The following is a 22,361-nucleotide window of genomic DNA, read 5'->3' as shown; positions in this document are numbered from 1 at the left end:
TCTACTTAAGTGGCCTAAGCTATAGTCTGAGTCTGGTCTCCCTCTGTGGAAGACAACCGGCCGATCAGAGGAAGGCACCACCCCCATCTCGCTGCTGCTGCCTCTGGCCTCCCTCTGCAGGAGGCTACCAGGCCGATCGGGGGAAGGCGTCACCCCCATCATGCCTCTGCTGCTGCCACTGCCGGCCACTGCAGCTGCCTGAACCTTGGCCCTCACAGCCACTGCAGCTTGCCTGAGCCTCAGGTCAGCCCTTGCAGCAGCAGCCACCATCCGTGGCTTGCCTGAGCCTCGGGCAGCTGCTGCGGCTTTGTCCGGAAGACATCCGCTCTAATTAGTATATTACGCTTTTATTAGTATATAATATATATACATATAAACAATAAAATGGCAATAAAGACATATCAATCAATGATTGAATCTAAAAGACAAACTAACAAGCAGAACAAAAACAGACTCCTAGATACAGAGAACATTTTGACAATAGCCAGATGGGAGGAGCATTGGAGGGATGAGTAAAAAAGGTGAATGGATTAAGAAATACAAATTGGTAGTTACAGAATGATCATGGGGATGTACATTACAGCATAGGGAATATAGTTAATAATCTATATATATAAAAGACTAAGCGGCCAGTTGACCGGTTGATCGATCGACCGGTAGCTTTGATGTGCACTGACCACCAGGGGGCAGATGCTCAATGTAGGAGCTGTCAATGGTGGTAAGCGCTTTCCTACAGTGGGAGCACTGCTCAGCTGACTGAAAGGCACGAGATGCTTGGGCTCACGGCCAGGGAGCGCAGCTGCGGTGGCACCCACAGGTGAGCAGCAGCGAGCCTGCTGCTGTGGCAGGCACAGTGGGGCTGGGATGAACAGGAGCAACACGGCGCCTAGCTCAGGCTTGGGCTCCTCCCCAGACACCTGCCGCTTCGCACACTACTACATCCCTCGGGGGATGTTGGACTGCTGGTTGTGGTCAATCACTGCAGGCCATGCCGAGGAACCCCACTGGTGCATGAATCCATGCACCTGGCCTCTAGTATTCTAATAATTATGTATGGTGTCCTATGGGTATGAACTTTCTCAGGATGATCACTTAGTAAGTTATATAATGTCTAATCACTAGGGCAACCATGTGAAACTTAAAGATTAACATAGGCCAAATAATCAAGGTTTAAGTTTATGTTGGCCACAAAAAAACAAAAGCTTCAATTTTCATAGAAATGTAAGTTTATTTCAATAGAGACATGCTGAATACAAAGAACTGAAATAAATGAGTAATCTACACTAATAAAAGAGAAACATGCAAATTGACTGTACCTCCACTACACCAACAAGCCATGCCCACAACCACGCCCACCAGCCAATCAGGAGCAAATATGCAAATTAACCCTACTAAGATGGCGGCCATGGAGCTGGAGCAGGCAGGAGGTTTGGGTTTCCCCCGGCAATGGAGGAAACCAAGCTTCCCACCTGCCCTGGCTGGCCCTGCACTCTGCTCAAGGCTACAATGTTTCAATTATAGAAGATAAATAAATCCCAGATACCTGCTTCCAGCCCACAGGAGTGGCCAGCCTAAAAATGGCCATCAGCCCCTCACCTAGGTTGGCCAGGCACCCCAGTGGGATGCCCCAGCCACCCTGAAGGGGCTGTGGGAAGCCTGAAAATGGCCCTCAGCCCGTCACCCAGGCTGGCCATATCCCCATGGGGTGAGGGTCCCCACAGGGGGGCTTGACCAGCCTGAAAACAGCCATCAGCCCCTCACCCAGGCTGGCCAGGCACCACAGTGGGAACCCCCACCCTGAAGGGAGTGTGGACAGCCTGAAAATGGCCCTCAGCTCCTCACCCAGGCTGGCCAGGCACCCCAGCAGGACCTCCACCCTCATCCGGGACACCCTTCAGGGCAAACCAGCCAGTCCCCACCAGTGCACCAGGCCTCTATCCTATATAATAAAAGGGTAATATGCAAATTGACCCTAACAGCAAAAGCACTGGGAATGACTGGTCACTATGACACACACTGACCACCAGGGGGCAGACGCTCAATGCAGGAGCTGCCCCTTGGTGGTCAGTGCACTCCCACAGGGGGAGCTCTGCTCAGCCACAAGCCAGGCTGCCAGCTGCCAGCACAGCAGTGGTGGCGAGAGCCTCTCCCACCTCCTCAGCAGCACTAAGGATGTCCGACGGCAGCTTAGGCCCGCTCCCCGCTGGTAAGTGGACAACCCCCAAGGGGTCCCAGACTGTGAGAGGGCACAGGCTGGGCTGAGGGACTCTCCCCCCACCCCCCCCGAGTACACTAATTTTTGTGCACTGGGCCTCAAGTCATTAACATAAAATAATAGAACATTTTAATAAAAATTAATATTTTTTCTTGAGCATTAACTTACCAGATACTGAATAACAGCACAAATTAATAAGCATAACACAAATAAACCTATTTTTCTTGTTCTTCAAAAGCAAAATATTTCCTGTTGTGCACACCACACAAGTCAGTAGAAGACTAATGACATGGCAATTGGCTGCTAAAATATTTGCTGCTAGTATTAGTGGAGAGAAGTGGTGTGTCTGTGTATAAGGTGTTTAAGGGAAATGAATGCAACATGATGATAGTAATCAGTCATTAGCGAATGTAGTTCATTATTAATAATTATGTATGACAAGATATTGTAAAAATTAAGTTATGAAATTTTTATTAAAACGTTTCTTACATACCATTATATTGGTTGGGCCAAAAAATATTCATTGTTGGCTGCATGCAGCTGCAGGTTTCAAGTTTGACATGCTTGCACTAAGGTATAGACCTGAAACTAATCTATCCTATCTAATAAAAGAGAAACATGGCAATAAGCGTATGTCCGCTACCCTTCCCATTGGCTAAAAAGGGCAATATGCAAATAAACTGCCAGATAAGATGGCGGCAGGCAGACAGGCAGCTTGAAGCTAACATGAGGCTTGCTTGCTTCAGTGACGGAGGAAACCAACGTTCCCCGCCTGCCTTGCCTGCCTCTGAGCCTCAGTTTTAAACATTGTTACAAAGATAGAAGCTAAACAAAACCCCAGAAACCTACTTTCAGCCAGCCGGGATCTCAGAGCTTGAGTTGATACAGTGTTTCAATTATAGAACCCAAAGAAACCAGATACCTGCTTTCAGCAGCAGAGGCCTCAGAGCTGGAGCCGGAGCTAAAGCGGGCACAGAATAAAAAGAAAAAAGAAAAAAAGGAGCAGTTGGGAGCTTCAGTAACCCGTCAGCCTGAAAACAGCCCTCAGCCCCTCACCCAGGCTGGCCAGGCACCCCAGTGGGGACCCCCACCCTGAAGGGTGTGTAACCAGCTGCAAACAGCCATCATCCCCTCACCCAGGCTGGCCAGGCACCCCAGTGGGGACCCCCACCCTGATCCAGGACACTCTTCAGGGCAAACCAGCTGGCCACCACCCATGCACCAGGCCTCTATTCTATATAGTAAAAGGGTAATATGCCTCCCAGCACCAGGATCAGCATGACAGGGGGCAGCGCCCAAACCCCCTGATTGCCCTGCGGCCCTGTGTGTGACAGGGGGTGGGGCCACAACCTCCCTATCCACCCTGCTCTGTTTGTGACAGGGGAAGGTGCCCCAACCCCCTGATCAGCCCTGCTCTGTGCCTGATAGGGGGGAGCTCCCCAACCACCTGATCGCCCTGCGGCTCTGTGTGTGACAGGGTGTGGCGCCCCAACCCCTCCCCACGGGCCCTGCTCTGTGTGTGACAGGGTAGAGCCATAACCTCCCCATCGGCCCTGCCTTGAGTGTGACAGTGGCGGCACCCCAACCCCCTGATCAGCCCTGCTCTGTGTGTGACAGGGGGCGGTGCCCCAACCCCCCATCCCACAGGCCCTGCTCTGTGTGTGATTGGGTAGAGCCATAACCTCCCCATTGGCCCTGACCTGAGTGTGACAGTGGCGGCGCCCCAACCCCCTGATCAGCCCTGCTCTGTGTGTGACAGGGGGCGGTGCCCCAACTCCCCTATTGGCCCTACTCTGTGAGTGACAGGGGGGAGCTCCTCAACCCCCTGATCGGCTCTGCTCTGTGCATGACAGGGGTGGGGCTCCCCAACCCCCTGATTGACCCTGCTCTGTGCGTGACAGGGGGCAGCGCCCCACCCCCTGATTGGCCCTGCTCTGTGCGTCACAGGGGGTGGCACCGCAACCTCCCCATAGACCCTGCCTTGAGTGTGACAGGTGGCGGTGCCACAATCCTCCAATCGGCCCTACCCTGAATGTGACTGAGGGTGGCATCGCAACCTCCCAATCCACCCTGCTCTGTGCATGACAGGGGGCGGCGCCCCCAACTCCCCAATCGGCCCTGCTCTGAGCCCGACCAGGGGCTGCACCTAGGGATTGGGCCTGCACTCTGCCACCCAGGAGCGGGCCTAAGTCAGCAGGTCCTTATCTCCCGAGGGGTCCCAGACTGTGAGAGGGCACAGGCCGGGCTGAGGGACCCCTCCCCCGCAAGTGCCCAAATTTTTGTGCACCGGGCCTCTAGTCCTATCTAATAAAAGAGAAACATGATAATTGGCATACAACCACTACCCTTCCCATTGGCTAATCAGCGAGATATGCAAATTAACTGCCAGCCAAGATGGCAGTAGGCAGCCAGGCAGCTTGAAACTAACATGAGGCTTACTTGCTTCAGTGACGGAGGAAACCAACGTTCCCCTCCTGCCTTGCCGGCCTCTGAGCCTGTAGTTTAAGAAACATTGTAACAAATATAGAAGCTAAACAGAACCCCAGAAACCTGCTTTCAGCAAGCCCAGGATCTCAGAGCTGGAGTTGATACAGAGTTTCGATTATAGAACCTAAACCAACCAGATACCTACTTTCAGCAGCTGAGGCCTCAGAGCTGGAGCCAGAGCTAAAGCGTGCCCAGAATAAAAAAAAAAATTAAAAAAAGGAGCAGTTGGGAGTTTCAGTACCAACCTGAAAACAGCCTTCAGCCCCTCACCCAGGCTGGCCAGGCACCCCAGTGGGGACCCCCACCCTGATCCAGGACACCCTTCAGGACAAACCAGCCAGCCCCCACCCATGCACCAGGCCTCTATTCTATATAGTAAAAGGGTAATATGCCTCCCAGCACTGGGATCAGTGGAGCCGCGAGGCCTCCCGGCACCGGGATCAGCATGATAGGGGGCAGTGCCCAAAGCCCCTGATCACCCTGCGGCTCTGTGTGTGACAGGGGGCGGGGCCACAACCTCTCTATAGGCCCTGCTCTGTTCCTGACAGGGGAAGGTGCCACAACCCCCTGATCGGCCCTGCTCTGTGCCTGATAGGGGGGAGCTCCCCAACCCCCTGATTGCCCTGCGGCTCTGTGTGTGACAGGGTGCAGCGCCCCAACCCCCCCCCATCCCACAGGCCCTGCTCTGTGTGTGATTGGGTAGAGCCATAACCTCCCCATTGGCCCTGCCCTGAGTGTGACAGTGGCGGCGCACCAACCCCCTGATTAGCCCTGCTCTGTGTGTGACAGGGGGCGGTGCCCCAACTCCCCTATTGGCCCTGCTCTGTGCGTGACAGGGGGGAGCTCCCCAACCCCCCGATCGGCCCTGCTCTGTGCGTGACAGGGTACAGAGCCCCAACCCCCCTGATGGGGCCTGCTCTCTGCGTGACAGCGAACAGCGCCCCAACCCCCTGATTGGCCCTGCTCTGTGCATGAAAGGGGGTGGCACCACAACCTCCCCAACAACCCTGCCTTGAGTGTGACTGAGGGTGGCATCGCAACCTCCCAATCCGCCCTGCTCTGTGCATGACAGGGGCGGCGCCCCAACTCCCCCCTGATTGGCCTTGCTCTGAGCCTGACCAGGGGCTGCACCTAGGGATTGGGCCTGCCCTCTGCCACCAGGAGCAGGCCTAAGCCAGCAGGTCGTTATCTCCCGAGGGGTCTCAGACTGCGAGAGGGCACAGGCCGGGCTGAGGGACCCCCCTTCCCCCCTGAGTGCACAAATTTTTGTGCACCGGGCCTCTAGTATCCTATCTAATAAAAGAGAAAAATGGTAATTGGCGTACGACGATACCCTTTTCATTGGCTAATCAGGGCTATATGCAAATTAACTGCCAACTATGATTGGCAGTTAACTGCCAACTAAGATTGGCAGTTAACTGCCAACTAAGATTGGCAGTTAACTGCCAACAAGATGGCGGTTAATTTGCATATGTAGGCACAACGCAGGGAGGTGAAAGGGAAAGCAGGAAGAAGCCCCCTGCCACTGACAGTGATCGGAAACCCAGGGGGGAGATAAGAGCTGGGGGGCAGGGCAAAGGCGGCCCTGGGGCCGCCTTTGCCCTGCCCCCCAGCCATGATCGGAGAATCAGGTGCCTTTTCCGCCCTGGCCAGTGATAGCAGGAAGTAGGGGTGGAGCCAGCGATGGGAGCTGGGCATGGTCAAAGCTGGCAGTCCCTTGCCTGGGCCTAAAGCGGAGCCCACGATCGCGGGGTCGCTGCAGCTGCGGGTCCCCGCTTCCCCAGCTGGACGCCTCAGCCAGAGGCATTAGGCCTGGGCAGGGGCAGAGCCTGCAACCGCGGGGAGCTGGGGGTCCCCTGCCCAGGCCTGACACCTCTGCCGGAGGCCTCAGGCCTGGTCAAGGGGCCGATCCAGTGATTGGTGATCGGAGGGTGATGAGGGTCAACTCCTCTGGCCGAGGCATCAGGCCTGGGCGGGGGGCGGAGCCGGGGATTGGGGGGATATGATGGTCCCCTTGCCCAGGCCTGAAGCCTGGGTCAGAGGCGTCAGGCTTGTGCGGGGGGTGGAGCCAGCGATCAGAGGGAGATGGGGGTCCCCTGCCCAGGCATGATTCCTGGGCCAGAGACCTCAGGCCTGGGCGGGTGCCAGAGCCAGTGATCAAGGGGAGATGGGGGTCCCCTGTCCAAGCCTGACACCTCTGTCAGAGGCGTCAGGCCTGGGCAAGGGGCCGATCCTGCGATTGGAGGGTGATGGGGGTCAACACCTGAGGGCTCCCAGTATGTGTGAGGGGGCAGGCTGGGCTGAGGGACACTCCCTTCCCCACACACACCCAGTGCACGAATTTCGTGCACCGGGCCCCTAGTATATATATAAAAGCCTAAGCAACTGTCCGACCATTTGACCATTTGACTGGTAACTATGACACGTAATGACTACCAAGGGGCAGATGCTCAACGTACAGACATGGAAACATGGAACAGACTGATGAATCTCAGAGGGAAGGGAGGAGGAGGGAGGGTGGGAAGAGATTAACCAAAGATCTTATATGCATACTAGAGGCCCAGTGCACGGATTCGTGCACCAGTGGGGTCCCTCGGCCTGGCCTGTGGGGATCAGGCTGAAACCAGCAGTCCGACAACCCCTGAGAGGTCCTGGATTGGGAGAGAGTGCAGGCCAGGCTGAGGGACTCCACCAGTGCGTGAATATGTGCACCCAGCCTCTAGTATAATATAATCCAATATAGTGTATGTAAACTGTGATTGAAAAAGAAAATAAATGGTTTCAATAAAGAAAAAAAAAAAGAACAAGATCTGGCTGAAAGGAGACATGTGGCTTCCACTTAGGGTTTTCACAGAAAGGCTTTAAAGCCCCTAGGAGATCTTGCTCAGAAGTTTTGTACATTACCTGCCCAATATGCACTCATCCTGGCCTGTTTCATAGTGTTGGGGTCACTACATGGTTGGTGCTTAAAACCTTGAGAAATTCAGTAGTCTCATCTTATATTGTTTTGGCTAAAGTCATATCATCTACAACTTGACAGATGAGATATGGTGGAATGGAAGAGTGGCCAGGATTAATTCAGACAGAAATGTGCAAATCAACCAGCTTTGATTTTATTTTTAGATAGAAAGGAACACTATGTTGAACAGTTTAAGAGCAATATCAGCAACCATGCTTGTGTTTGTTTCTATGAATTAGGTAGAGCTGCTATGTCTCCCAGGTTTGGTAGAGGAGTTTCCTTATGCAATAGGTGGGGATTCTGTGTAGAATCTTAGAGGAGATAAGCTCAATATCTTTAGCATTGGTTCTTTCCATTCCATTATCAGACTAAGGCACTGGTTCTTAAACTGGAACATTTACAAGGACCCAGGGAATGCTTACCATAACATACCTATGGGCTTTGCCTCCAGAGTTTCTGAATCAGAATATCTGGAGTGGGGCCCAAAGATGTGCTTTTTTGGCACCTATTTTGTATAATGCTTTATAATAACAGGCTAATAAACTCTTTTCAATAGAACAGAATGTTCATTGTTTGATAAACTTAATAAATGAATGAAGTGTATTGATGTTCACAAGAGCATGTTGGAGAAATAAAAAAGAACATGGCAGTTTTCAAGATAAAGACTATTATCTCTGGAACTGAACAGATTCTGTACATACATATAAAGCATATTAAAGAGTCCAGATAGCATTGGAAGCAAATTTGCAAGCTTCTAATTCATAATACTAATTATAAATCTAGGATACTTTTAGGTCTACAATAGGTTTCTAGATTCATACAATACCTCTAATAGAGTATGGCAAACTAGATTGATTTCAGCAATAAATATTTTGAGTTATGAACCATTTTTAGAAGAACCTATGGAAAATGGAATATAATAAATGTGGGTTAAGGGTGGAAAATATAAAATATGAGTCTATATTCAAATAAATACATTGGTTTTCTATGTTTAATGACTGAGGGTATTTCTCAGGCCTGTCAGCTGATATGAATTGGTACAAAATATACAAATTGGTACAAAATCAGTACAAAATTGTATATATATATATATATATATATATATATATATATATATATATATATATATATATGAAATAGTGCTAATTAAATATCAGAAAAGATCCTAAGCAGAGGTTATACTAATAAAGAAATAGAAGCATGTTCTATAAAGATTCTCTCTGAGTTGTTGGATAAATAAAATGTTTTTGTGAGCATTTTTCTTTAAGAAGTTTATAATTTTGAATTCAGAAATAGGAGCTGGCTACAAAATTGATAAATCTAGTTATTACATAAAATGAACTAAGCTCCTCAAGGACCAGTATTTCTTTTTGTTTTTCATGAAAGTCATGTTTTCACAAATACAATTAATTGATAACACTTTGTGTGTGTGTGTGTGTGTGTGTGTGTGTGTACCTTTGGATTAGAAAAGGCTCATAGTCATTCTGTGATAGCAACATTTGTTGAGCATTTACTGCTTATGAAAATGTAAACAGATAGTTATTATTATTCCAACTTTACAAATAAAAAAATTGAGGCATAGAAATATTGAATTTATTACTCAAAGTCACACAGCTAGTAAGAGAAGGAGGAGAGTTGAGATCCACACCATCTACCTCCAAGTGTATATGCTGATTTGCTATGCTAATAGACCACTGAAACAAATCATTCAACATGCATGAGACTAGATACAAGACTGGAAACCAAATAGAATTCAGTTAGATATTGAGGGAACTTAATTATATGTATTCCTCCATTTTATTATACTAGAGGCCTGGTGCACAGATTCGTGCACCAGTGGGGTCCCTCAGCCTGGCCTGTGCCTTTTTGCAATCCAGGACCCCTCTGAGGATGTCAGACTGCCAGTTTTGGCTCGATTCCGCAGGCCAGCGGCAGTCCAATATCCCCTGAGGGACGAAGTAGTGCGTGAAGTTGCAGGCGACAAGGGAGGAGCCCAAGCCTGGCCCAGGTGCTGAGCCGTTCCTACTCATTGTAGGATGGCATATAATAGGAATGGGCCATAAACCAAAAATTAAATTGAAATATTCACTTGAAATACTGATAGTGGAGAAAATGCACTAACTGAATTATGCACTCTGCAAAGGACATGGGCCAGTGTATGTGGTCTTTTGATTTGTGAAAGAAGCTGACATCCATCTGACTTAAGATCCTGAATAGGATTGGGAGGCAGGGAAGAGGGTGACAAATTCCCATAATTCCAAATTCCTATTGAAAACAAACTTCCCCGCCTGGCTACTTTGTACCATAAGTGGTCTTCTTTACCTTTAACTATTCTGGATCAAAGAGGAAAGCTGCACCAAAAAACTTGTGTGCTGCATGAGCAAGTCAACCCCATCACTCAGGATGGATGAAGATTTCCTGTGTTTCTTTCTAATAGGCTTGTCTTGGGTATAAAAGCACATCTCTTTTTCCCCAGAGGATTTGTTAATCAAGGTGAATTGCAGGCATTAGGAATAAGCTCATTTCTCTAGGGTGGCAAAAGAGTTAGGCATGCATGCCCTGGGCTCAGGTTACTCAGGTTGTTTGGCTCTGCAACCTAACAGTGGTATGACCCTAGGCCACTTTGCCAGACCTCACCCACCCCATAGGAGGTAGCTACTATTATCATTCCCATTTTATATGTTAGAGGCTGAGTCATAGGAAAGTTATGTGCCTTGTCATTTATTATCTAATATTTGGCACAGAATAAGCATTCAGTGAAAGCTGGCTGTTACTGTTTCAGATGTTAGGAGCTCAAATATGGAAGCTGTAGAAGCCATCTTCCTGAAAGCATGTTCTAATGCCGTTTAAAATACAGGTTCTGCAGCTGGTGTGCAAGGTTTTCTGTACTGTGGTTCATTATTTTGAAGATATGGGTCCAGCATTCCTATATGGGGAGCCCCGGAGAGGTTTGTACTGTAGTACAGGCTTCATTCTTGTGCATTTTGTTAGCTCCATGTGGTGCTCTACCCTAAAGAAAGGATTGGGTTATCACCCACATTCATTACATTGCCAGAGAGAGCTGCCCTGTTGGTCTTGGAGATTATCTGTAAGCATGTGCAATCATGTGGCGATAATCCCGTTTACTGGCCTCTATAGGCGAAGTTTTGTTTCCTGGCTAAGAGCAGAGCTCCTCCTTGGAGACTGGAAGTTGGTTTGCTTCACCACCAGTACTAATGTATTCCACAAAAGGAAGGACAGCTGGGTCCTGATCAAGAAACATTTTTTTTAATTTTATATGAATACCTCCATGATAATACTGCAGGAGTCTTGTCATTTTCTCTAGAATTTTGAAAGGCAAAGATCTGTGATTTATTTGAGTTGTTGCATTAAAATATTATATTATTTTAAAACTAAAATAAAGCAGCTTTAGGACAAGAAGTTTGAATGTGCCTAAGATAAGACTTAATTCAATGGAGAAGTTATTTCATATGTAAAGATCGTTCCAAATTTCTCTGAGCACAGGACCATTATTGTTTTACATTCATTTCCATCAAAGTTCAATTCATATTAGTAGTATAACTTTTTCCTTATATAAAACACTATATCTGCATCCTACTATAGTAGTTTATGACTAAGTGGCAAGTTTTATAGGAATAAAAAAGTCAACTCAAGTTTTTGGTAAACAACTCAAATTTACGTCTAATAATTTAAGAGGAAAAAAAGTAGAATTAAAACAATCAAGAATTAAAGGCAATGCAAAGTATAGAAATCACACAGTGAGCGAGGATACTTGGGCTCATTCAATATTCCATTCACATTCTTGCCCCTGAATTTCCACATTGTTATTGTATTAAAGCCCCAATTACTAATATTCTGCTATTTTATGCAAACAGTTTGATATGAAAGTTGGTTAATGAAATATTTTTATGTAAACAAGGAAGATTTTGCTAAATATAATCTAAAAGACAGTTAACTTTCATCTCACTTATAGGTGGAATCTGATAAACAAAATAATTTAACAAATGAAATAGAAACAGAATCATAGATACATAGAACAGACTGACAACTGTCATATTGGAGAGTGTTGGATTGGGTGAAAAAAGATGAAGGGAACAAGAATATATATATAACAGTATGGTGATTGCCAGAGAGAGAGGGGTTGGGGAGGCAGAAAAGGGCAAAGCAGGGCAAGTTGTGGCAGAAACAGACTTGACTCTGGGTATGAGCACATGATGCAGTGTGTAGATGATGTGCTATTGAGTTGAACACTTGAAACTGTTTTATTAACTAGTGTCACCCCAATAAATTAAAAATAAACAAATAAATAGAATTTTTAGTGGAATGGAGGGTTTCTTTGATGTTCTCTCTGAACTGCGACAGTGAAGCAGAGCACATGCTGGTGTCAGTGTAACATGGTTGAGCCAAATTTATGTTATACTTGGATATTCATTTGTACACACTTTAATTTATGTCCTGTTCTTTTATGTTTATTGTATTACTAGGGGCCTGGTGCATGGGTGGGGTCCCTCGGCCTGGCCTGCACCCTCTCCCAGTCTGGGACCCCTCAGGTGATGTTGGATAACCGGTTTCGGCTCCATCCTCACAGGCCCAATCCAGACAGAAGGGAGCCCGATCCAGTGCATTGAGCATCCGTCCCCTGGTGGTCAGAGCTAGTCATAGTGACCAGTCAACTGGTTGTTCAGTTGCTTAGGTTTTTATATAGATAGATGCTCTATTTCCCTCCATTAATCAATGCATAGTGACTCTTACTCCTCAAGTTAGCCCCTGTCTTCCTCCAATATCAGTGCTTAGGAGTTTAAGCTGAAAGCTTGGTGTGCCTGGCCCTGGGCAACCCCATTCAGATCTGGTGGCATTTCATATTAGCCCCATCTCCACTTGGGGTTAGGAAGTTCTCAAAGTGTGATCCTGGAACCAGCAGCAGCACCATTGCCCGGCATGTGGAAGAAATGCACATTCTCAGGCCCTGACGCAGACTGTTAGAGGTGGGGCCTGGTGGTTTGGGGTTACTGAAATCTTCAGCTGGTTCTGATGCTCAGTCAACCTTGAGGGCCATTGGTTTTAATTTTGCCTTGTTGCCTGTAACCTGTCTGCCTGCACCCTGTCTGCCTGCATTGACTTCCTGCGTACTGAGGTATGTATAATTTTTATTTTTCTTCCTCTGATTTCCTCATGACTGGGCCCTGTTCTATCTGACTGAGTTTCTTCCCTGATTTCAGATGAACACTTTAGTTCCCAATTGAGATTAACATCTTGCTTATCAGATTGGAGCCCTGCCAGCTCCTTTCCTTAAATACATCAATCCCTGCCTTTATTTCTCTCCCTTTCTGGCTGGTGGTCAAGCCTGGCATTGAATCAGTTAGGCCATTTGAAGCCAGTTCCGACTGGGACATCTCCTTGACTAGGCAACCTCATGCTGTGCCCCAGGAGGCCATGTAGCACTGGCTAAGTTGACTCTAGCCCCTCACCTGTGAAGGTTGTGGTCGACGTCACCATCTTTCCTTATTAGGCTCTGTCCTTTAACCTAGATAATTGACCTAACCTGCCTAGAGCCCATTGTTACAGCTCACTCTCCCTGCCCACCTGGACATAAGAGACTGCAGAAGTTATGGCACTGTGTGGAGTCAGGGGATGCCTTTGGAAATCCCTAGAGGAGAGTTGGGTAACTACTTTAATTACTGATTTGGGGACAATCTCTTCAGGATAATGAAAGACAATCGTAGAAAATAAGTTACATTTGCATTAATTTAAGAAATATTGACACCATTTCATTTTCTGAGTACTCTAATTTACCTGATAGTACATTTGATACTTTTATCTTGTGGGCTTAGTATCCTCTAATTTTTGTTTTCCAAGCCCTAATTTTTCCATACATGAATCTATCTGCTGAATTTTATTTTCCAGAAATCTGGACACACCTCATTCTTAACAGTTTCCAGGGACCTGGTGCTGTAGAGTTTAGTGCAATGTGTGTGCTTATCATAGGAGCCTATGGGTAGCTGCCACAGGGAAAGAAATTGCAGGTCACACTTTTATGCTAGAAAATAATTCAACAAACATTTCATAACCTCTCCACTTACCTTTTGTCAAAGCCCTTTTATAAGCTTAGCCAGTATTCACAATACATCAAGAGGTCCTTTTTCCCCTTGAATTTGTTTTAATGCATTGCCACTTGGCCCAGCTTAGGCAGTTTAGACATAAGCTTTCTTATACTAAACGACTTATACTAAATAAACTTCCTGCTTCTGCTTTCTCTTTGTCAAATGGGTAGAAAATGATCAGTAAATGCTTAACAAAAGAATATTATATTTGTGGTTATATTCCTTTAATTTTTCATGTAGCAATTGTTTATTCAATCGTATGAAGTGCCAGGCACTATATTGGTGCTGGATTAAAAGTCCTTGTCTATAAGAATCTTCTTGGAAGTCCTTTTTCAGGCAGTCAGATATGGGTGTGAATTTTCCTTACAGAGAATGGGGGGTCCAGGGAGGGATTGTGTGACCCATAAAGATATATGACTTTGAGAAAGAAAATGTGATTTACCTGAAGTACCATTACATTCTGGAATATGATAATGAGGATCCAGATCAAAGAAACACTTAAATAGAGATAGCATTAAAAATAGATTTACCCATTTTTGCAATTGGCACAAGCTATCAATTTTTGTCCAACTACCTCAGCTGCTACATGCATGCTTCAGGTTAGCAGTAATCATCCAATTGATTGGATGATTGCTAATTGGAGGGCTCCTTACTGAGGCCCTGACACAAGTTAAACATTGTCTGACTGTGTCTGTAGACTCCCTCTGGCTAAACACATGGCTCACTAACCAAGTATATTTAAGCATGTCCTGTGTCCCTGGTTCTATCTTAAGTGCTGTGAGAAATTAAAAATAAAACTAATTCACTTTCTCCTTGGTATTAGAGATTTTTCTGTATAAATCCTTACGGACTGTAAGCATCTTGAGAACAAGACCTGTGTCTTACTCATTTTTGTAAACTCTAACCACAATGTACTCAAGAGTGTTGAATGGAGGAATTCATAGATAAATTAATCATTTCTAGGGACATACTATAAACAGACATCACCCTGAGGTTTCTAGGACTCTTGGAAAATTCAGGTCAGTTGATGATAGATTATATTGTGTCACCTTATGACTGACTGTGCACTTTTCCCTGGGCAATTAGCACACAGACCTGCCATGGTACTTTTGAGCAAGTCAGCAACTACAGACTGGAACTGCCCAGCCATGCCTCCTCAGGTGTCCTCCCTTAAATAGTGCCCCTAACCTGATCTGAAGCCAAGTCAGCATGGGGGTCGTTCCTCCTCCAAACACCCAGACTGTGAAGAACACAAGCAGCAGTGTGGTGGTGAACATCATTTGTTTGGGCTGAGATCCTGTGTCCTGAATAGCTAAGGCGAATGCTATGGCTCCTCGCAGACCTTTCAGAGAAAACCAAACAGAGAGAGAGAGAGAGAGAGAGAGAGAGAGAGAGAGAGAGAGAGAGAGAATAAACATCATAATTCTCATTTAATTGAATTTATCTTTATAATTTACTAACAAACAAAATAACTTTTCAAACACAGTTACTTTTTTAAAATTAAACTTTTTATTTATAATTATGTAATGATAGATTCACAGGCAGTTGTAAGAAATAACAGACTTTCTGTTTGCCCTTTCCCTTCAATGATGACATCTTGCAAATTCTAGTGCAATATCACAACCAGGATTTTGACACTGAGATAGTCAAGATCTACATTCCCATTGCCACAAAGATTCCCCATGTCATCCTTTTATAACCATATCTACTTTCTTCCTACACAGTCCCTCTGACAAACTCTCTCTTTCATATCTTGCAACCAGTAATCAATTTTATATTTCTATAATGTTGCCATTTCAAGAATGTTATATAAATGCCATCAAGAAGTATATAGCATTTTAGAATTGGCTTTTTCACCCAGCATGATTCTCTGGATACTCATCCAGGTGGCTAAATATATCAATAATTCGTTCCCTTTTATTGCTGAGAGGTATTCCATAGTATGGATGTTTGATAGTTTGTCTAACCATCCACCTATTGAAGGACATCTGGGTTGTTTCCAGTTTGGGCTATTATGAATAAGGCTGTTGTGTTTGTAAACTTAAGTTTTCATTTCTCCAAGATAAGTTTCCAGGACTGAAATCACCAAGGCACATGATAATTTTGTGTGTGTGTGTGTGTGTGTGTGTGTGTGTGTGTACATATATATTTTATACACATACGTATATTTAATTTATTTTTACTGTTGAAAGTCTTACAGATGTCCCCCTTTTACCTCCATTGACTCCTTCTAGCCTGCACCCAACCCTGACCTAGGTATTTATATATTTTTAAAAGAAATTACCAAAATGTTTTCTAGAATGGCTGTCTGCTAACCATTTCACATTCCCACCAGCAATATATGCTGTCCAGTTTCTCTACATCCTCACCAGCATTCAGTGTTGTCAGTATTTTTATTTTATTTTAGTCATTCTGATAGGTGCACAGTAATAGTTTATTGTGGCTTTAATTTATATTTCCTAATAACTAATGATGTTGAACATTTTTAATGTGCTTATTTGCTCTCATTATACCCTCTTGGGTGAAATGTCTCTTCACTTTTTACTTCATTTTCTAATTGGGTTATTAGAGTTTGATTGTTAAGTTTTGAGAATTCTTTAAATATTCCAGATAATAGTCCTTTGATGGATATATAGTTCTTCCCACTTTGTAGTTTTTTTATTGATGAAGTCTAACCTGTTGATTTTTGCTTTTATGAATCATGTATTTGAAATAAAGTCTAAGAACTTTTTTCTGGGGTCTAGGTAGCAAAGTTTTGTCCCCGTGTTTTAATTTTTCCCCCCTAAGAGTTGTATAGCTTTACATTTTACATTTAAATTCATGATTCTTTTGAATTAATTTTTCTATAAGGTTGGGGCTCAGTTTTTCATCTATAGATGTTTAATTGATCCATTGAGTTGATTTTGTCCCTTTGTCAAAAACTAGTTGGGTGACTTTCTGTGTGTTCTGTTCCATTGGTATGTGTGTCTGTCCTTCTTTTGTGTGGTCACTGCAGACATATATTAAGCCTTAATATTAAGTGAGTTACACATGTTTTGTTTTCAAAATTATTTAAACTATTCTAGGTCTTTTGCTTTTCCATGACATTTTAGAACAATATTGTCTACATCTAAAAAATTATTTTCTGGACACATTTACTTTTAAAAAATTAAATGCGCCCTAACTGGTTTAGCTCAGTAGATAGAGCGTCGGCCTGTGGACTCAAGGGTCCCAGGTTCGATTCCGGTCAAGGGCATGTACCTTGGTTGCAGGCACATCCCCAGTAGGGAGTGTGCAGGAGGCAGCTGATCGACGTTTCTCTCTCATCGATATTTCTAACTCTCTATCCTTCTCCCTTCTTCTCTGTAAAAATCAACATATATAAAAAAAATTAAATGTGTTGCCTGGCCGGTGTCGCTCAGTGGTTGAGCATTGACCTATGAATCTGGAGGTCACAGTTTGATTCCCAGTCAGGGCACATGCCTGGGTTGCAGGCTCAATCAGTGAGGGGTGTGCAGGAGGCAGCAAATCAATTATTCTCTTTCATCATTGATGTTTCTATCTCTCTCCCGCTCCCTTCCTCTCTGAAATAAAAAGATATTTTTTTAAAAATTAAATGTGCCAAATGACAATAAAAAAATGTTATGGACCCTTGAAACTTAATAAATAGGTAACACTAAAGAATTACCCCAACCAGAGTAAATACTTTTATAAAGCCCATAATCTAAACTAACCTTTTAAAACCTGCATTTTTCCTGTTTTATTTTTCTTTTTCATTAACAATGTGTTAATTGAATTTCCATGCTAAAATTTAAAATCAAAGTGTGATAACATAAATAAAAAGAGATGTGGACTTTGAGGAAAAGTAAATAGAAGTACAAATAGTAAACTAAAAATTAAAATGGAAAGCCTCTTGGGTAACATAAGACCCACAAGACATTTATGGGATCAGCTAACAGGGCAAATAAACATTTATAATGTCAACAAGTCAAGTCAAAAAAATAGTGATTTGGTTCATTTTATAGAAATGTTTAAATCACATAGGTAAAATTTTAATGGTCTACTTTTTATTATTGTTACTGTATCAGCTAGATTTCTAAATTTCCAAATCTTTATTCAGACATTAAAACATTTTAGAAATTGGATCCATAGCAGGATGAGGAAAACTATAACTAGCCTGGCTTTTATCCCTAGATTCTCCACTTAGAACATAATGCTACTTTATTATCTCCACACTGACAATATACAAGAACAAGTAGCAGGACACAAGATCCAGATGCTTAAACTATAGAGGACTCATACATTTTCCTGAAATAAAAAAAGCCTCAGAAAGAGAGAGCAACATGCACTCCAATTATAAAATACTTTCAAGGAACAAAATGTAATTGGAGGAAGGAAATTATTCTGAATGTCCATGTAGACAAGGAAATGACCTGCAGATAAGGAAGGTGACATTTGAAGTAGATAGTAATAAAGAAAAGTTCTTATACATCTGAAATTCTGCACTCACGAAGAAAATTCCCAATGGGGCTGCTCATGGATTTAGACCCAGCTGAGGACAGGGAGGTTAATATTAATAACCCTGGATCCTGGGGAATAATTTATCAATGTTCTCTCCATGAAATATAAATGGTGTCATTAGGGAATGAAAACTCAAGGACACAGTCTTACAACAGACTTTAATACAAGTCTGAAGATGGATGGTGATCTTCCCATTTTCTCTTTTCCTCCAGCTTGAGTGTCCATAAAAGAGCATTGCCCAAAATTAAGTGGTGAGTATGAGAAGTATTAAGTGATATGAATCTAATTATTTATTGAATATTTATGTGTGTGCTCACTTTGAATTTTTGTAAGAAGGAAAATAACAGAAATTAGAATAAAAGTTAAAACTTACTATATCATGCTTATTATAAACTTTCATTTTAGATATCAAGGACAATAAAAAACACAATCATGTATATTCCTAAATATGTTTAACAATGTATTTCTATTATGTTAAACTAGTGAAACTATGTTTTCAAATCTAAATTATCTATACATGAGCAGTTCTTTTAAAAATATACTCAAAGATATCTGTTATTCTGATTTCTAATCCTATATAATAAAAGGGTAATATGCAAACTGACCCTAACAGCAGAACGACTGGGAATGACTGGTCACTATGACACACATTGACCACCAGGGGGCAGACACTCAATGCAGGAGCTATCCCCTGGTGGTCAGTACACTCCCACAGGGGGAGCTCTGCTCAGCCACAAGCCAGGCTGCCAGCTGCCAGCACAGTAGTGGTGGTGGGAGCCTCTCCCACCTCCTCATCAGCGCTAAGGATGTCCGACTGCAGCTTAGGCCTGCTTCCCGCTAGCAAGTGGACATCCCCAGAGGGCTCCCGGGCTGCCAGAGGGATGTCTGATTGCCAGCTTAGGCCCAATCCCCTGGGGGAATGGACCTAAGCCAGCAGGTGGTCATCCCCCGAGGGGTCCCAGACTGAGAGAGGGCACAGGCTGGGCTGAGGGACACCCCCCTGCCCAAATGCACAAATTTTTGTGCACTGGGCCTCTAGTCTATATATATATAAAATACTAAGCGACCAATCGACTGGTTGCTATGACACACACTGACCACCAGGGGGCAGACGCTCAACACAGGAGCTTCCCTCTGGTGGTCAGTGCTCGCCAATAGCAGGAGCACTGCTGCTCAGCTGACCAATGGGCACCAGACACTGGTCTCATGGCTGGTGAGTACCACTGTGGAGGTGCGAGCCTCTACCGCTTCCAAGGCAGCACTACTGAGCGGCAGCAGGCTCTGCGGGGCCAGGATGAGCTGGAGCAGCAGGGCACGGCCCCCCTACCCCCCCCCACCCCCCCACCCCCACCCCCACCCCACCCCCACCCTCAGCCCAGGCTTGGGCTCCTCCCTGGCTGCCTGCCGCTTTGCTCACTACTACATCCCTCAGGGGATGTCAGACTGCCAGCAGTTCGACATCTCCTGAGGGGTCCTGGATTGTGAGAGAGCACAGGCCAGGCTGTGGGACCCCACCAGTGCATATATCCATGCACTGGGCCTCTAGTATATATGTAATTCTCTATATTTATAGAATGCAATGTAGAAGTCTCTAAAAAAAGTTCAGTCACTGCTTTGTACTTGTTGAGAACTATTGCTAATTAGGGCCAAACTCTAAGATGTTGACAAGAGGCTGCCTTCTCCATATATTGACTAGCTTAGAAAAACACAGAAACAGTGTTTTCAAGAAGGGATCAGCTGTCTGGAGCCCTGGACATATGTGGCACATATAGCACATGTTGGGTGCCATGGCCTAGCAGCATGGCAAGTGTGATACTGAAGTGAGGTTGCTAAGTGGGCTCCAGATAAGAATTATTGCCTATGTCCTACTCATTCTTTATGATTCCAAGATAATTTGTGATACATTTGGAAACTGGACAATTATCAGATCAATGGCCATTCATTGCTTCATTCAATACATGTGTGTCTTAGTCAGTCATAACAAAATACCATAGACTGTGTAGCTTCAACAACTGAGATTTATTTCTTACAGTTTTGGAGGCTAGGTGACCAAGATCATGGTCACGTTCTGGTGATAGCTCTCTTCCTGGCTTGAAGAAGGCCAGTTTCATGCTATGTGAGAGAAAACTCCATGGTGCCTCTTCTAATAAGGGCACTAATCCTATCATAGGGGCCCCATTTTCATAACCTCCCAAAGGCCCCATCTTCCAGTACCATCACATGGATATTAGAGCTTCAACATATGAATTTGGTGGGGGAGGGGAGGGAGACTGATTCTGTTCATAGCAGTATGTATTGATTACCTGCTATATGGAGGTTCTGTGCCCACTTATTCTTTCTTCTTAACACAATGATTTAGAAAACAGAGGGCTTTAGGACTAAAATAAATTACTTAGGCAACCAAAGAAATACTAGAAATGAAAAATTAATATTTACTTGATTTCTTTTAGCAAATCACTATTTCCAGAGACCATGAAGCATTTTGCTTAAAAACTCAGCAAATCCAGAACTGATTGCCCCACTTGTATTTGGTTTAATTTTATGGATTCTTTGGCTCCTTGGGCTTAACTTTCTCTTTCTTTGTTTTCTATACATGGAGAGGTTGATAAACTATACCATTTTGTTTTATTTATTTTGTTAAATATATTTTATTGATTTTTTTACAGAGAGGAAGGGAGAAGGATAGAGAGCTAGAAACATCAATCAGCTGCCTCCTGCACACCTTCTACTGGGGATGTGCCTGCAATCAAGGTACATGCCCTTGACTGGAATCAAACCTGGGACCCTTCAGTCTGCAGGCCAACGCTCTATCCACTGAGCCAAACTGGTTAGGACTACCATTTCATTTTAGATGGGTTTATTTTGCAGAGATTTGACATATTTCACATAGTGAGTTAGAAAGTTAGCATCATCTTGGGGGAATAAAAGAATTCCTGCAGTTAAATGCGGTTTCATTTAAAATTGGCCTCTAAGGGATCCTTATGCTAATTATACTGATGTTCCATGCATAACAAAAGAAGTGTATCAAGTATGATTAAGGAAAGCTTTCTTGCTGCAAAAAGTGTGCATTTTCCTATTTATCTTTACAGATCAAAAGCAAGACTTAATCTGTTGTACATTTGCAAAAGTGTTCTGAATGGTGAAGGTCACATACAGTTACATTTAAATGGTGAAGGTCACCTACAGTTACATTTAAAGCAATATAAATGATTTTTATTGAAGGCACAAAGCAATAGTCAAAAACTAAATATTTATTTAGCACTCCCTATGTGCTGCACAATACACAAGATAATGGGGGTTATCTAGGTCTTTTGCTTAGGGGAATGTAATGAAGAAATTTGAAGGCTAGGATGATGAAGATGTTGAGGAGGAAACTGGTCTTGCAAGGCGTGTCAGGCCATAAAAACTGTGAATAATGCACTTCCCTGGGCGGGTGATCGTTATTGCTGGCCCCAGGACAGATCATCAGATATGGCCTGGGGACTCCCAACACCTGGGGGCCTTCCTGTAAGCCCACGAAAGGGGGTGGAACCATATCTTCAAGACAAAGACCCCATAAGGTTATAGAAAATGAAGCCCTCTGCGTGTTACCCACTCTGATTTGGAAATTATTCCCAGAGTCCACTAGTGTTAATAAGCAGGGTCCCCCCCTTTCTCTAGGAAGTGTGCTTGGTATTTCTTTGGTCTTCTGCAACATTTGGTTCCTTGACCAAGAAGCTAACCATGTTTGGCTTTTGCCTCCGGGAGTGGACGGGGTTTAGGGCCTGGGGTTGCAGGTCAGGGCTCCAGAAAGTGCACGCTGCTGATTTTCACAGAATTGAACCAGGGGGAACTCCAGGTGCTCCAGGACCTCAGCCCAGGACCCAGCTGGCATCTGGAGAAAGTGGACAGACACCTCTGGACCTGTTGACAGAATCAGTAAGGTAGGGGCCCCAGTCAATCAGGCCCACTCCAAGTGAGTGGAAGGGGGAGCTTGATCACCTCCCCAGAAGTCATAGGACTTTGTCAGGTAAATCAGAAATCAGGACTCCAGACTCTGGAGGTGAGTGAATTCAGATTCAATTAAGGAATTATGGGTTCACTCTTCTGTTTGTTTGTG

The 22,361-nt window shown here is 44.5% G+C and overlaps 1 protein-coding gene across 1 annotated transcript in view; it reads right to left on the bottom strand.

Moving 5' to 3' along the window:
* Positions 1 to 22,361, bottom strand: part of SLC9A9 (solute carrier family 9 member A9) — a 367,982-nt gene that overhangs the window by 119,741 nt on the left and 225,880 nt on the right. The window contains 1 exon segment of the mRNA XM_059686208.1: positions 14,951 to 15,104. Within this exon segment, the coding sequence (XP_059542191.1) occupies positions 14,951 to 15,104 (154 nt within the window).

This window comes from Myotis daubentonii, chromosome 3 (assembly GCF_963259705.1).
Source record: "Myotis daubentonii chromosome 3, mMyoDau2.1, whole genome shotgun sequence".
Taxonomy (NCBI): Eukaryota; Metazoa; Chordata; class Mammalia; order Chiroptera; family Vespertilionidae; genus Myotis; species Myotis daubentonii.
Note: the sequence above shows the minus strand (reverse complement) of the source record. Positions and strands in the feature narration are given on the sequence as shown.